The 16,440-nt window shown below is 36.9% G+C and overlaps 1 protein-coding gene across 1 annotated transcript in view; it reads left to right on the forward strand.

Annotated features, from left to right (window-relative positions):
* LOC101440703 (transcription factor A, mitochondrial) overlaps positions 1-16,440 on the forward strand; it is a 28,433-nt gene that overhangs the window by 1,094 nt on the left and 10,899 nt on the right. Inside the window, exons 3-4 of the mRNA XM_004473201.5 lie at positions 1,161-1,231; positions 2,242-2,388. Coding sequence (XP_004473258.1) covers positions 1,161-1,231; positions 2,242-2,388 — 218 coding nt within the window. The remainder of the gene's footprint in view (positions 1-1,160; positions 1,232-2,241; positions 2,389-16,440) is intronic.

A 16,440-nucleotide genomic window follows, 5' to 3' on the forward strand; every position in this document is an offset into this window, starting at 1 on the left:
ACAGAGGTCAGTGATTGCAAAAATACAAATATCTCAGTCGATCTTGATTGATTGTCTGTAAAATGGGAAACATTTTATATCAAACAAATGTCTTAAATATAAGTAATTTAAACTAGATATAAACATTTAAATTTAATATAATAGATACCATGTATAATTATGCACATTTTTACTCATATAAATATATAAATGAAAACCAATGAAAGTTGTTATTAAAATAGCAGCATGTAGAATGGAAAGCACCCAGGGAAAAGGATGAGAAAGTCTGAGTTTTGCACCTAATTGCCACTGGTCTGAAGGACCATTGACTAATAATTTCATCTCTGATTCCCTTTTTCTTCTGCAGGGAATTGTTAATGAAGTTGCAATGAAAGAATTTATGTGAAAATATACTGTAAACTATAGTTTTGTGTTTTGTGTGTGTGTGTTTTAGCCAAAATATGGAATCTTGTTTCAGTTTCTGAAAAAAGATTTCCAGTTAGGGTGTTTGTTGAATTCCTAGGAAGACTGTGGAGCCCTCATTTTGAATTGCAGTGTAAAGGTAATAACTAATAATAGCTAGCTTTTGTTTGTGAATTCTAAAGCCCTTTCACAAGCAGTACATGACAGTGCACTTGTGAAAATCAAATGATCCGTAATAAAAATACTGGATATTATAGATAAAGGATTAGTTTAAAGAAATGGGGAATAATGGGTGATTTTAGAATAATTTAGTATGTTTCTAAATGGTATTTCTGTAATTGAAATACAGGGTGGTGTGTATGGATCAAGATTACATTTTATTATTCAGTCAGATTTTATGAACTTAAAAATTCCAGAAAGACTTGAAAGAAATGCTTTGATTGAAATAGAATACAAAAAACTTGAAGCAGTTGGATTACCCAACTACTTAAGGTAGGAATCAATTCAGAGGACTATTTTAGATATATGATATATTCCTTCTTAATATTAGATAATGGACTTAAATATTGATAATCATATTTAAATTATTTGGTAAAGAAAAGTTAAGTCATTGCTTTAAGTTGCATGTTAGGTAGAAGTGTCTATGATATAACTTGCTTTGAGAGCTTGTGGATTATATGTTCCTGGAAGGTTTTTTGAAATTAATACTGAGACAGATAAAATTGAGAATTAATTTTTCATTTTATTCTAATCCATAGATGCAAAAAACACAGAACTAATTAAAAAAATTGCCCAGCTCTGGAGGGAACTTCCTGATTCACAGAAAAAAGTAAGCACGCAAGTTTTCAACATTACAGGCATTTTTTGCTGTTAGGGACAATTGTTATGTCCTTTAAAGGACCAGGTAACACACTTTTTTGAACATCCATTATCCTTTTTTTTTTTTTTCCCCCAGTGGTACTAGGGCTGGGGATTGAACCCAGAACCTCATATGTGGGAAGCCGGCACTCAGCCACTGAGCCACATTGGCTCCCCTTAGTTGGTCCCTTCCTTTGTTTGCTTGCTTGTTCTTTTTGTTTTTAGGAGATATCAGGCACCCAACCTGGGACCTCCCATGTGGGAAATAGGCATTTGACTGCTTGAGCCACATCTGCTCCCCGTCTATTATCTTTTTTTTTAAATCTCCCCCACCCCCCGCCTTGTGGCTTTTGCTTACTGTCTGCTCAGTCTGTCCATTCGCTGTGCGTTCTTCTGTGTTTGTATTTTATTTTCTTTTATTATTTGTTTCCCACCCCCTTGCAGCTTGCTTGTTGTCTGCTTTCTTATGTCCATGCACTGCGTGCTCTTCTGTGTTTTTTTTTTTTCTTGTCTCCCTTTTTTGTTGTGTCATCTTGCTGATTTGGCTCTCTGCGGTGCTTGTGGGCCAGCGGCTCTCCACAGTGTGCGGGCGAGCCTGCCTTTACAAGGAGTCCCTGGGACGAAAACCCAGGGCCTCCCATATGATAGATAGGAGCTCAACTGATTGAGCCACAGCCGCTTCCTCCCATCTATTATCTTTTGATCTATATAAATGATGAGAATATGGATATATGGGGATGGAAGTGAACGGTTAGCAGCATTTTGAAATTGGAGGCTTATTACTAGACTATGACCTTGCTTACTATATATAAGAAAAATATGTTTTTAACCAATATACCTGTGATCCCAGGGCATATTTTCCATCTGGAGGATTAGTCTGTCTTTATCTGAGATCCTGCCTTTGTCTTTCCCTAGGAAGTGTACTAATTTAAATTTCCCAGCAATAGTTTGACTTTTTAACATTTTATTTTTTATTTCTAGATATATGAAGATGCTTACAGGGTAGACTGGCAAGCATACAAAGAAGCGATAAACAGAATTCAAGAACATCTAACTCCAAGTCACATCCTATCTTTAGAAAAAGAAATGCAAAAACGTTTACCAAAGGAAGTATTAATTAAAAAGAGAGTAAGTGTTTTTGAAATTTTCTTTTTCTTTATTGAAGAACTGAAATTTACTTGAGTATATGTAGTGTTCCTTTATTTTGATGATATATGTGGCTATATGGCAGAGTGTCATCAGGAGTATTCCATTTAGACATAAATGGAATAGCTCTTTTTATACCATTAGGACCACATGTCATTTTGTCTGCCTTAGGTACTCTGTTGCTAATTTTGGCATATTTAGATATACAGTTAATAGGATTGGCATGAAAGCAAAAGCAGAGTTACAAAATAGCCAAACCGGGAATGGCAAGAATCTTTGCTTTTGCACCTTATGTAGAATAACCTACTGATTTGAATTGTATTGCAGTGGTGAGTTTAATTCTGAATATTGCTGAATAGACTGAATTCATTCATTAACAACATCAGGGAAAACTGCCTGTTCTATCTAATCAAAAAGTGCCTTTAGAGTAGAACTCTGTTCCTTAAATAAATAACCATTAAAAATGCTACCTGGCTCAAAATGTGTAGTTCCTAACTAACGGGAATCTGTGTCTGTTTTTGATGTGTCATCTTGCTGTGTCAGCTCTCCGTGTGTGTGGCACCACTCCTGGGCAGGCTGCGCTTTTTTTGTGCTAGGTAGCTCTCCTTACGGGGTGCACTCCTTGTGCATGGGGCTCCCCTACGCAGGGGACACCCTGCATGGCACAGCACTCCTTGCACATATCAGCACTGCATGTGGACCAACTCACCACATGGGGCAGGAGGTCCTGGGTTTGAACCCTGGACCTCCCATGTGGTAGGTGGATGCTTTATCCATTGAGCTAAATCTGCTTCCCACTGTTTATTTTCTTATTAACAGTATTAGATGCGAGGTAGTCAGTTTGCTAATCCAGTTCATGTTCTGTAGAAAATGATTGTCAGTGTTAATAGTCTTTCTCTGAAAGAGTAGATTCCAGCCTTTAATGTGATGTGCCAAGATATCTTTCCTGGACCTTAATGTCTCAAGCTATTCTAGCAGTAGGATTGAAGGCCAACCCAATGATGTGATCTAGGGCTGCTGTTCCAATTAGTAAAAGGGAGTCAGATACTAAAAGTGAGAAATAGAGTCTCTGTATAAGGATGGTATTTGGAGTGGTAAATACTAAAGTATTCTCCTTTTTTTTTTTAACTGTTCCCAGTCAGGGCCAAGAGTGGAGAGTATCAGAAATGAGGATTGGGCAGATTAGATGGTTGTCTCCTTTCATTGTCACTCTCTATTTGGACCCATTCCACTAAAGATTCCCCTTGCCAACTAATTCAAATGTCAGGTGAGAAGTATGGGGAACAGGAAGTTACAAGTCTGAGGAACTGGGGAGAGAATTCCTAGCAGTAGGTCTAGACCTATACGGGAAACAGTTAAGTTGTAAAGTGCCTGGAGTATATGGTTTTATTATTAATTGACTGAAATGTAGGATGAAGGAAGTGATTTCTAGGTGAAAACTAGAAGAGCCCTCCATATAAATAAGAATTGCACTTGTCATTGACAATAACCAAATTGCCATTAAAAGCCACCGAATTTTGTAAATTCACTATCCACATTCAGAAACTAAATAAGTTAGGAATTTAGTTCCTAACCTATCCCTTACTGTATGTACTCAGGAACTAAATATATTTAGATTGCAAGGAATACTTACATTCTTTTCCATATTTTCTTTTTCCTTTCTGGTACCTAGTAAAATAAATTGAATATAACTTGTTTTGAGGTTTAAAGATGTATAGGGAAGGGAATGAGATAATTAAAAAGATTAATAGACATCCAGTGTTCATGATTTGATGTCAGAGCATTACTTCATAATTTGGCCAGGGGGCTGGTTGTATCATGCAAGGATGGAACTGGAATTGTTTTATCTCTTATTTTTTAACTTTTTATTTTGACAGTTAAGAAATAATAAAAAATCCATATAGACAGATCCAACATCTCCCCCACCCAGATACCAAGATTCACCAACTTCCATGATTTTTTCTCTTTTTCCAAATCTTCGTTCATTCTATTATTTAACTCTCTATTTTCTAAACATTTGAGAGTAGGCTGTACACAATATGCTCCTTGAACACCGAATACTTCCATGTGTAAGGATATTCACTTATGTAATCACTTTATGTATGTTATCCAGTTCAAGAAATTTGACAGTGATATAATAACTATATTCCAATTTTTTCTTATTTCACAATAATGTTCTTTTGGAACTTTTCTCCATTATTAGATCCAGTCCAAGATCATGTGTTGCACTTGTCATCGTCTCTTTCTCTGTCTCGCTCTTTCTTGCATTTGTCATTGTCTCTCTCTCTTTTTTTTTAACCATATAATCCACCTTTCAGTGGCTTTTGATATAATCACAGAGTTGTGCATTCATACCATAGTCAATATTAGAGCATTTCCATCATTTGAAAAAGAAAAATCCTCTGCCCCTTAGCCATCACCTGTTAATCCCTCTGTCCTTCCCCTGCCATTTGTAGCAGCTAATCCAATTGTTTCTATAAATTTATTTATATTTACATTTTATTTAAATGGAGTCAAACAATATGTAATTCTTTTGTGTCTTAGCATAATTTTTTTTTATACTTGATTGAAAAATATTAATATATTGATATTCACTATAGCCCATAGTATCCTCTTAGGTGTATTTGTGATAAAGGCCACCCTATTATTAACATCTTATAATATTAACGTACTTTTTTTTTTTTAATAAAAACATACATTTCTCAATTAAATGTACTGGATACATATAAGTTTTCGTGGTTTTTTTTTTTTGTTTTTTTTTTAAAGATTTATTTATTTATTTAATTTCCCCCCCCTCCCCTGGTTGTCTGTTCTTGGTGTCTATTTGCTGCGTCTTGTTTCTTTTGTCCACTTCTGTTGTCGTCAGTGGCACGGGAAGTGTGGGCGGCGCCATTCCTGGGCAGGCTGCTCTTTCTTTTCACGCTGGGCGGCTCTCCTCACGGGCGCACTCCTTGCACGTGGGGCTCCCCCACACGGGGGACGCGTGGCACGGCACTCCTTGCGCGCATCAGCACTGCGCATGGCCAGCTCCACACGGGTCAAGGAGGCCCGGGGTTTGAACCGCGGACCTCCCATATGGTAGACGGACGCCCTAACCACTGGGCCAAAGTCCGTTTCCCTCGTGTTTTTTTTGAATCATACAATATGTTACACAATATGTTTGGCTCATAGTAATGGTAGCATACAGTATTTGTCCTTTTATGTCTGGCTTGCTTTGCTCAGCCTAATGTCCTCCAGGTTCATCCATATTGTCATATGTTTCAAGACTTCGTGTTTACCCTTCCAATGCATGAATGCAGTATGTCTTTCCATTTTTTTAGGTCTTTTAAAATTTATTTTAGCATTGTTTTATAGTTTCTGCATGTATGTCCTGTACTTCAACTTTGGTTAAATTAATCCCTAGGTATTCCAGTCTTTTTGTTGCTATTATAAATGGAATTTTCCCCCTGATTTCCTCCTCAGATTGTTCTGTTCTAGTATACAAAAACAGTACTGATTTTTGTGTATTTGTCTGATATTCTGTCACTTTACCGAACTCATTTTTTTTTAAGATTTATTTATTTCTCCCTCCTCCCTCTCCCGTTGTCTGCTCTCTGTGTCCACCCACCACACGCCCCCCTCTGTCCACTTGTATTCTCACCACACAGCTCTGGGAACTCATCCTGGGACCTTCCAGAGTGGGAAAGAGGTGATCATTCTCTTGCACCACCTCAGCTCCCTGATCTGCCATGTCTTCCATTGTCTCTTCTCTGTGTCTCCCTTTGCTGCATCATCCTATTGCACTAGCTCTCTTCATGGGCCAGCACTCCTGCACAGGGCAGCACTCCTGCGTGAGGCAGCACTTCACATGGGCCAGCTTGCCACACAGGCCTGCTCGCCTTCACCAGGAGGACCCGGACATCAGACCCTGGACCTCCCACATGGCAGACAGGAGCCAAACTGCTTGAGCCACATCCACCTCCCTGAACTCATTTGTTAGCTCATGTGGCTTTGTTGTGGATACTTCAAATTTTTCTAAATATAGGATCATGTCATCTTTTTCCTATTTAGAAGCCTTTAATTTTTTTTTTCTTGTCTAATTGCCCTAGCTAGAACTTCTAGTACAATGGTGACAGTGGGTATCCTTGTCTTGTTCCGGATCTTAGAGGGAAAGTTTTATCCTTTCCTCATTGAGTATCACGTTGGCTGTGGGTTTTTCATATATGCCTTTTTTCATATTGAGTAATTTTCCTTCTATTCCTATCTTTCAAAGTGTATTTATCAAAAAAAGATGCTGGATTTCATTGAATGCCTTTTCTGCATTGATTGAGATGATCATGTGGTTTTTTCCCTTCAGTTTGTTAATGTGGTGTATTACGTTGATTGATTTTCTTACCATGAACCAGTCTTGCATACCACTTAGTTGTGATGTATAAGTCTTTTGATATGCTATTGCATTCTGTTAATATTTCCAAATAATTTAGAATTTTTGCATCTGTGTTTGTTAGACTGGTCTGTAATTTTCTTTTCTTGTAATATCTTTATCTGGCTTTGGTATTAGGGTGATATTGGCTTCATAAATCTTTTGGAAATTTTCCCTCCTCTTCAGTTTTTTGGAAGAATTTGAGCAGGATTGATGATAACTCTTCTTGAAATAATTGGTAGAATTTACCTGTGAAGCACTCTGGTCCTGGTCTTTTCTTTGTTGGAAGATTTTTGATGACTAATTGAATCTCTTTAAATGTTTAGTTTGTTGAGGTCTTGTATTTTTTCAAGAGTCAACATAGGTTGTTCGTGTGTTTCTAGGAATTTGTCCGTTTCATTTGAGTTGTCTAAATTGTTTGCATTTTTCATAATCATCTCTTATGATCCTTTTTATTTGTGTTGTCAGTATTAATGTTTCCATTCGCAATTTTTATTTATTTGCATCATCTCTCTTATCTATCAGTGTAACTAAGTGTTTATCAATTTTATTGAATTTCTCAAAGAACCAGCTTTTGGTTTTGTTGGTTTTATTTTTTTCCTTTTTTTCCTCTCAGATTTCATTTATTTCTGCTCTATTCTTTCTTTTCCTTCTGCTTGCTTTGGGATTGGTTTGCTGTTCTTTTTGTATTTTCTCTAGGTGCTCAGGTAGAGCTATGATTTCTGCTCTTTCTTCCTTTTTAATGTAGGTGTTTAGTGCTATAAATTTCCCTCTTGGCACTGTATTTACTACATCGCATGAGTTTGGATATGTTTTATTCTCATTTTTATTCTTCTCAAGATATTTACTGATTTCTTTGCAGTTTCTTCTTAGACCCACTGATTGTTTGAGTTTGTTGTTTAACCTCCATATATTTTCAAATTTTTCCATTCTCTGCCTATTATTTTTTTAAATTTTATTAAGCAGTTTTATTGAGATATATTCACCTACCATACAATTGATCCATAGTGTATAATCATTGGCTTTTAGTATAATAGGAATGTTGTGCATTCATCACCACAGAAGATTTTAGAGTTTTATTACTCCAAAAAGAAAAACACCACACTCCTTAGCATTTTTCCCCTAGTCCTGCATAACCACTAGTCTAATTTCATCTTTATAAATTGATTTCTATTTGATTTTATATAAATGGGATCATATCATATATTACACAGTATATTTAGTTTATAATAGCACAGTCATACAGTATTTGTCTTTTGTTTCTGGCTTGTTTCACTCAACATAATGTCCTCCAGGTTCATCCATGTTGTCATATGCTTTATTACTTCATTTCTTCTTAACAGCTACATAATATTCCATTGTGTGAAGGCACCAAATTTGTTTATCCGTTCATTGGTTGAGGAACACCTGGGTTGTTTCTGACTTTTGGCATCCATGAATAAAGTTGCTGTGAACATTGGTGTGCAGATATCTGTTCATGTCCCTGCTCTCAGTTCATTTAGGTATATACCCAGTAGTGGTATTGCAGGGTCACATGGCAAGTCTATATTCAACTTCTTTAGGGAGTACCAAACAGTTCTCCAAAGTGACTGTACCATTCTGCATTCCCACCAACAGTGAATAAGTGTTCCTATCTCTCCACGTCCTCTTCAGCCCTTGTTATTATCTGTTTTTTTAATAGTGGCCATTCTGATAGATGTGAAATGATATCTCATTGTTTTAATTTGCATTTTACTAATCATTAGTGATAGTGAACATTTTTTCATATTGCTTTTTGCCATTTTTATTTCTTCTTCGGACAAATGTCTATTCAATTCTTTGCTTATTTAATCAGGTTGTTTGTCTTTTTATTGTTGAGTTTCAACATCTCTTTATATATATGGATATTAAACCCTTATCAGACATGTGATTTCCAAATATTTTCTCGCATTGAGTCAGCTACCTTTTCACCCTTTTGACAAAGTCCTGGGAGGTGCAAAAGTGTTTTAATTTTTAAAGCGGTCCCATTTATCTATTTTTTCTTTTGTTGCTCATGCTTTAAGTGTAAGGTCCAAGAAACCATCAGCTACCACAAGGTTTTTAAGATGTTTCCCTACATTTTCTTCTAGTAATTTTATGGTCCTGGTTTTTATATTTAAGTCTTTGATCCATTTTGAGTTGATTCTTGTCTGGGAGTGAGATAGGGGTCCTCTTTCATTCTTTTGGTTATAGATATCCAGTTTTCCTAGCACCATTTGTTGAAGAGACTGTTTTGTTCTGTTAACATGGACTTAGTAGGTTTTTCAAAAGACAGTTGGCCATAGAGGTGAGGGTTTATTTCTGGACTCTTGATTCTAAACCACTGATCAATGTGTCTGTACGACAGTACCATGCTCTATTAACCACTGTAGCTTTGTAACATGTTTCAAGGTCAGGAAGTGAAGTTCCTCTCATGCTACTCTTCTTTTTAGAATGCTTTTGGCTATTTGGGTGCACTTTCCCTTCCAAATGAATTTGGTAATTGCCTTTTTATTGGTATTGCATTGAATCTATAAATTAGTTTGGGTAGAGTTGATATCTTTATGATATTTAGTCTTCCAAATCTATGAATGGAATGTGTTAACATTTGCTTAGGTCTCCATTGATTTATTTTAGCATTATTTTGTAGTTTTCTGCATATCGGCCTTATACTTCTTTGGTTAAATTGATCCCTAGGTATTTGAGGGGTTTTTTTTGTTTGTTTTTAAAATTTTTATTAAAATACTTTTTTTGTTTATAGGGACAATCAAAGAAAAGTATATAATTTTACATGTGGTATGTTATATGAAATACAATAAAATTCACTTTGGAATGCAGAATAGATTAAAAATCTTCTAAAGCAAACTTTAAAAATATACCTTATTTGGTGTGGATGTGGCTTAAGCGATTGAGTGCCTTTCTCCTGCATGGGAAGTTCCCAGGTTCAGTTCCCAGGTTCAGTTCCCAGTGCCTCCTAAAAAACATCCAGTGTTTTTTTGGTTTGGCTCTAAAAAAGGGAATAACCTAAGTTTTAATTAAAAAAAAAATTCCTAAAAGTGAACTGTGCTTGGGATGGTAATAGTGAGTCTAAATTTAGTGAGGCTACTGGCTTCTCAAATGTTACAGTTTTGAACTGGAAAAATACTGGTTTTCAAAACCTGAAAAACACTCTAGAGCTGGAAATGGACTCTTCTGAGTGCCAGACCATAATGAATTTTTGCCCTTCTATCAATCCATTCATCAATCAGAAATATTAAACAAAATTTCAATATAAATGACCATTACATTGAGGGGTAATTTCTAAGGGGAAAAATGGAGGGAAGAAAAAGCATAATGTAGTTAAAATATAATGTAGCTGAATAACTCATCCCCTAAGGAAAGAAGAAATTATTAATTTAATAATTAAGACCTATCAAACCCCTTTTGTAGTTAAGCCAGTTTAAAATAAACAACTATAGTGGGTAAGAGTGGGCATCCTTGTCTTGTTCTGATCTTAGAAGGAAAGCTTTTAACCTTTCCCCATTGAGTACAATGTTGGCTGTGGGTTTTTCATATATACTTTTTATCATATTGAGGAATTTTCATTCTATTCTTATCTTAAAAGTGTTTTTATCAAGAAAGGATACTGAATTTTGTCAAATGGCTTTTCTGCATTGATGCAGTGATCATCTATCTGCTTTTTTCCCTTCAGTTATTTATATGGTGTATTACATTCATTGATTTTCTTATGTTGAACCACTCTTGCATACCAGGAACAAATCTCACTTGGTTGTGTTGTATAAGTCTTTTGATAAGCTGTTGGATTCTATTTGCAATTTTTGTTTTGTTTTGTTTTGATAATTTTTGCATGTATGTTCATTAGAGAGATTGGTCTGTAATTTTCTTTTCTTGTAGTGTCTTTATCTGGCTTTGGGATTAAGGAGATGTTGGCTTCATAAAATGTGTTGGGTAATTTTCCCTTCTCTTCAATTTTTGGAAGCATTTAAGCAGGATTGGTGTTAATTATTCTCAAAATGCTTGTAGAATTCACCTGTGAAGCCATTTGGTCCTGGACTTTTCTTTGTTGGGATGTTTTTGATGACAGATTCAGTCTCTTTAAATGTAATTGGTTTGTTCAGTTCTTGTATCTTTTGCAGTGTCTGTGTAGGTTGTACATTTCTAGGAATTTGAAAACTATTTCTAGGTTGTCTAGTTTATTGGCATACAGTTTCTCATAATATCCTATTGTGATCCTTTTTATTTCTGTGGGGTCAGTCATAACTTTCCCCTTTCATTTCTGATTGTATTTATTTGCATCTTTTCTCTTTTTTTCTTTGTTAATCTAGCTAGGGGTTTGTCAATTTTTTTTATTGATCTTCTCAAAGAACCAGCTTTTGGTTTTGTTGATTATCTCTGTTGTGTTTTGTTCTCAAATTCATTTATTTCTGCTTTAATCTTTATTATTTCTGTCCTTCTGCTTGCTTTGGGATTGGTTTGCTGTTCTTTTTCTAGTTTCTCCATTTGTTCAGTTAGATATTTGATTTTAGCTCTTCTTTTATAATAAGGCATTTGGGACTACTAATTTCCCTTTCAGAACTGCCATTGCTGTATCCTATAAGTTTTGATAAGTTGTGTTCTCATTTTCATTTATCTTAATATATTTACTGATTTCACTTATTTCTTCTTTGACCCACTGATTATTTAGGAGTTTGTTGTTCAGCCTCTGTACATTTGCAAATTTACCTCTTTCCTGTATATTATTGATTTCCAGTTTTTCCATTTTGATCTGAGAAAGTGCTTTGCATAATTTCAGTCTTTTTTACAGTTATCAAGACCTGCATTGTGATCTAACATGTGGTCTAGCCTGTAGAAAGATCTACTGCTCTTTGATTCTTGGATCAACCTGGATTGTTAGGATTGTCCCTGCTAGTTGCTCAGAACTGGGCTCTGGACCCTGTAATTGATTGGAGACCTGTTTCCTTGAGACCTGGGGAAGGGTGGTTGTAAAGGCTGGAAGAAAGGTCACTTTCTTACTTTTAAGTTTCTCACATATACTTCCTTGGCCTGCCAACAGATGGCGCTCTTTGGCAGCTATCAGTTCAGTGCCTGGTCACAGTGTATTTGTTGCAGCTAGAAAATTCTTCACCTCTTAATCTCTCTATGCTTCCCTTGCTGTACATAGCTGCTATTTCTGACTATTCTTGGAAAATTACGTGTTTATTTATTAGGCAGTTGTACTGAGATATATTCATATACCGTAGGATCTTTCCAACGTATATAACCAATGGCTTTTAGCATAATCACAATATTGTGCATTCATCACCACAAAAAGTTTTAGAACAATTTCATTACTCCAAAAAGAAAAACTCCATATCCCTTAGCAGTCCTTCCCTAACCCTCCATAAGCCCTGCATAACTATTAATCTCATTTAATCTTTATGAATTGATTTATTTATACATTTTATATAAATGGAATCATACAGTATGCAGTACTTTGTGTCTGAATTCTTTCATTTAGCATAATGTGGGTTTTTTTGTTTGATATTAATATAGTATAGTAACATATATTGGTTCAATTTCAAAGAAACAAGTCTTATATGTACAATTTTACCCATATTCATATTTCACATATGGTTTTAGTATGCTATACATTTTTTTGTTACATTTTTAGCTTTCCATTTAGTAATATACATGACCTCAGACTCTCCCTTGAAACCACTTTCATACACACATAAGAGAGCTGCTAGTTACAGAAATTATGTTGGGCTTTCACCTTTTCTGTTCATTTCCAAAGATTAACCATATCCTTTTTACCAATTCTGTTAACACTCAGCTGTCCACTGTCTAACCTCATTCTTTATTCTGGTGACTTATTTTAAAGTTATTAACTCCATGAGGTTACACAGTATGTTTAGTTTATAGTAGTACCTTCATATAGAACTGATCATTTTGTGTCTGAATTGTTTTACTCAGTGTCTTCCAGGTTCATCCATGTTGTCATATGCTTCACAAATTCATTTCTTCTTCTTTTTTTTTTTAAAGATTTATATATTTATTTCCCCCCTTCCCCTCCTCCCACCCTGCTGTTTTTGCTGTCTGTGTTGTCTTCTTATTTCCTCTCCTCTAGGATTCATCGGGATTTGATCCTGGAGACTCCTCATGTGAAGAAAGGTTCCCTGTCAATTGCGCCACCTCAGTTCCTGGTTTCTGCTGTGCTTCATCTTGACTCTCCTTTGTCTCTCTTTGGTGCGTCGTCATCTTGCTGATGACTCACCCCTGCAGGCACTGGCTCACCATGTGGGCACTTAGGATCACCACGCAGGCACTCGCGTGGGTACTGGCTCGTCACGCAGGCATACTCTCTCTTCTTCTTTTTCACTAGGAGGCTCCAGGGATCGAACTTGGGTCCTCCCACATGGTAGGCGGAAGCTCTATCACTTGAGCCACATCTGCTTCCCTAAATTCATTTCTTTTTACATACTCCATAATATTCCATCATGTGTATATACCACGATTTGTTTATCCATTCATTAGTTGATGGACACCTGGGTTTTCAACTTTTGGCAGTCATGAATAATGCCAATATGAACATTGGTGTGCACATGTCTGTTTGTGTTGCTGCTCTCAGTACTTTTGGGTGTATACCAAATAGTAGTATTGCTGGGTCACGTAACAAATCTATATTCACCTTCTTTAGGAACTGCCAAAAGTCCCCTACGGTGGCTGTACCATTCTACGTTCCAACCAAATAGTGAATAAGTGTCCCTATCTCTCTACATCCTCCCTGACACTTGTAGTTCTCTGCCTTTTTAATAGTGGCAATCCTAATAGGTGTGAAATGATATCTTATTGTAACTTTGATTTTCACTTCCCTAATCGCTAGTGACATTGAACATTTTTTCACTTCTTTTTTTTGCCGTTTTTATTTCTTCTTTGGACAAATGTCTTTTCAAGTCTTTTGCACATTTTAAAATCAGGTCCTTTGTCTTTTTATTGTTGAATTGTAGCATCTCTGTATATATTATTGATGTTAAACCCTTATGGATTAACAAATATTTTCTCTCAGTGAGTTTGCTGCCTTTTCACCCTTTTGACAAATTCCTTTGAGGTGCAGAAGCCTTTAATTTTGAGGATGTCCTATTTATCTAATTTTTCTTCTGTTGCTTGTGCTTTGGGTGTAAGGTTCAAGAAACTACCACCTACCACAAGTTCTTTAAGATGTTTCCCTTCGTTTTCTTTTTTTTAAAGATTTATTTTTTATTCCTCTCCCCCCCCCCCCCCCGGTTGTCTGTTCTCTGTGTCCATTTGCTGTGTGTTCTTCTGTGACCGCTTCTATCCTTATCAGCGGCGGCACTGGGAATCTGTGTTTCTTTTTGTTGCATCATCTTGCTGTGTCAGCTCTCCTTGTGTGCGGCGCCATTCTTCGGCAGGCTGCACTTTCTTTCGCGCTGGGCGGCTCTCCTTACGGGGCACACTCCTTGTGCGTGGGGCTCCCCTACGTGGGGGACACCCCTAGTTGGCACGGCACTCCTTGTGCGCATCAGGACTGCGCATCAGGACTGCGCATCAGGACTGCGCATGGGCCAGCTCCACACAGGTCAAGGAGGCTCAGGGTTTGAACCACAGACCTCCCATGTGGTAGGTGGATGCCCTATCCATTAGGCCAAGTCTGCTTCCCTTCATTTTCTTCTAGTAGTACTGTGGTCTTAGCTTTTATATTTAGGTCTTTGATATATTTTAAGTTGATTCTTTTATAGGGAGTGAGATAGGGGTACTCTTCCTTTTTTTTTTTTGTTATGGATATTCAGTTCCCCCAGCATCATTTGTTCAAAAGACTGTTTTGTCCCATTAACTTGGCTCTGGTGGGTTTGTCGAAAACCAGTTGGCCATAAAGAGAAAGGTTTATTTCTGGACTCTCAGTTTTGTTCCACTGATAGATGTGTCCGTCTTTATGCGAATACCATCTTTCCTAGAGATTTAGTGGCAAGAGGCTCTGTGTTACTGCTTTTCTTTGATTCTTGGTTCAACTTGTTCTATTTGTTTTATTCATTCATTCATTCTGGGCTCTCCAACCCGGCTTTTTTTTTTTTTTAATTGCCTTTTTTTTTTTAAAGATACATAGATCACAAAAAATGTTACATTAAAAAATATAAGAGGTTCCCACATACCCCATACCCCACACCCCCAACACACCCCCACTCCTCCCACATCAACAACCTCTTTCATCAGCGTGGCACATTCATTGCATTTGGTGAATACATTCGGAGCACTGCTGTTCCACATGGCTTATAGTTTACTTTGTAGTTTACACTCTCCCCCAGTACATTCAGTGGGTTATGGCAGGATATATAATGTCCAGCATCTGTCCCTGCAATATCATTTAGGACAACTCCAAGTCCTCAGCATTGTGGCAAGTATCTGTGAATCTGGTTTAAGCGGTGAAGATTGATTGTCACTGTGGGCCTTGAAGGGAGGGGGAGAGAAGAATAGAATAGATGGAAGCAGGGTAACTGGGGGGCAATGGAAGTGTTCCACAAGATTGTGCAATGATGGATATAGGGCATGTTAAATTACAGCAGAAATTTATAAAAGTCTATAGACTAAAATGTAAACCGTAATGTAAAACATAAGGTAACTAAAAATTTAGAAAATTGTACAGTCTAAAATGTAAACCATAATGTAAACCAAAATGGTACCATGTTTGATAGCTCTGTTTCAATATCTGTACATCAGCTGCAGCAAATATAACATGAATATGTAAGAAGATCATTGCTGGGGAAGGGGGAAGAGGGTTTGATGCTGGATATATGAGAGTGCCCTACATTGTATATGTGACTTTACTGTGATCTAAAACTTTTTTGAAGACAAAATTTAAAATTAGAAGGAAAAAAAAAGGATGTAGACTCATTTATCTTTAATTTCCTTGCCATCAACACATAGCACTCTTTGATAGCCCTCTCAGTTCAAAGCTTGGTCAGAGTATATGCCTCGACAGGGACCAGATCAGTGTAATCAAGGATCTTGCCTGGAGGCTAAGAGCTTTGGAATACAAACTTTTCAGAGGCAGTTCTCCAACTTGGCTGGAAGTCCACTCCCCACTGTGTCCCTATCAGTAGAGGGAGATTCAGAGGGCTGGATCTCCTTAGTCCAGGGGTTCTTAACCTCTTTTGTTCCACATACCCCTTTGCTAGTCAAGTGAGAACCATGGCCTGTCTCTCAGAATGTTGCAGCAGATAGTTTAATGACACTCACCTAGCATCAGGTCTAACAATACGGTAATTTCGAAGTATGGATGAGTACATAAGCAATTTTTTTTGAGATATGCAACAACACTAATGTGATATGAAAAGAATATTGCTATAATTTATTGCCTACACATAAGTGAAGGAAATGCTAGATTTCAGTTAGAGGTCAGAGAAAATAAAGATAATAAGTTGATCTTTTTTAATTCAAGCTCACCGACCCCTGAAATCTTTTCTTCTGGTTACAAATCTCTGCCTTACTCCCTCACCAGCTTCTAGGGAAACAAGGGCATGGCCCTCCATGCCTGGAAGGGCTCCTGGGACGCAGCAGACCAGACTTGTGAGTCAGCCTGAGGCTTGTTCCTCTCTCTTCCATGTCCTGGGGAGGCGGGTCCCTGGGGTGCGGTTTATCTG

This window comes from Dasypus novemcinctus, chromosome 6, assembly GCF_030445035.2.
Source record: "Dasypus novemcinctus isolate mDasNov1 chromosome 6, mDasNov1.1.hap2, whole genome shotgun sequence".
NCBI lineage: Eukaryota > Metazoa > Chordata > Mammalia > Cingulata > Dasypodidae > Dasypus > Dasypus novemcinctus.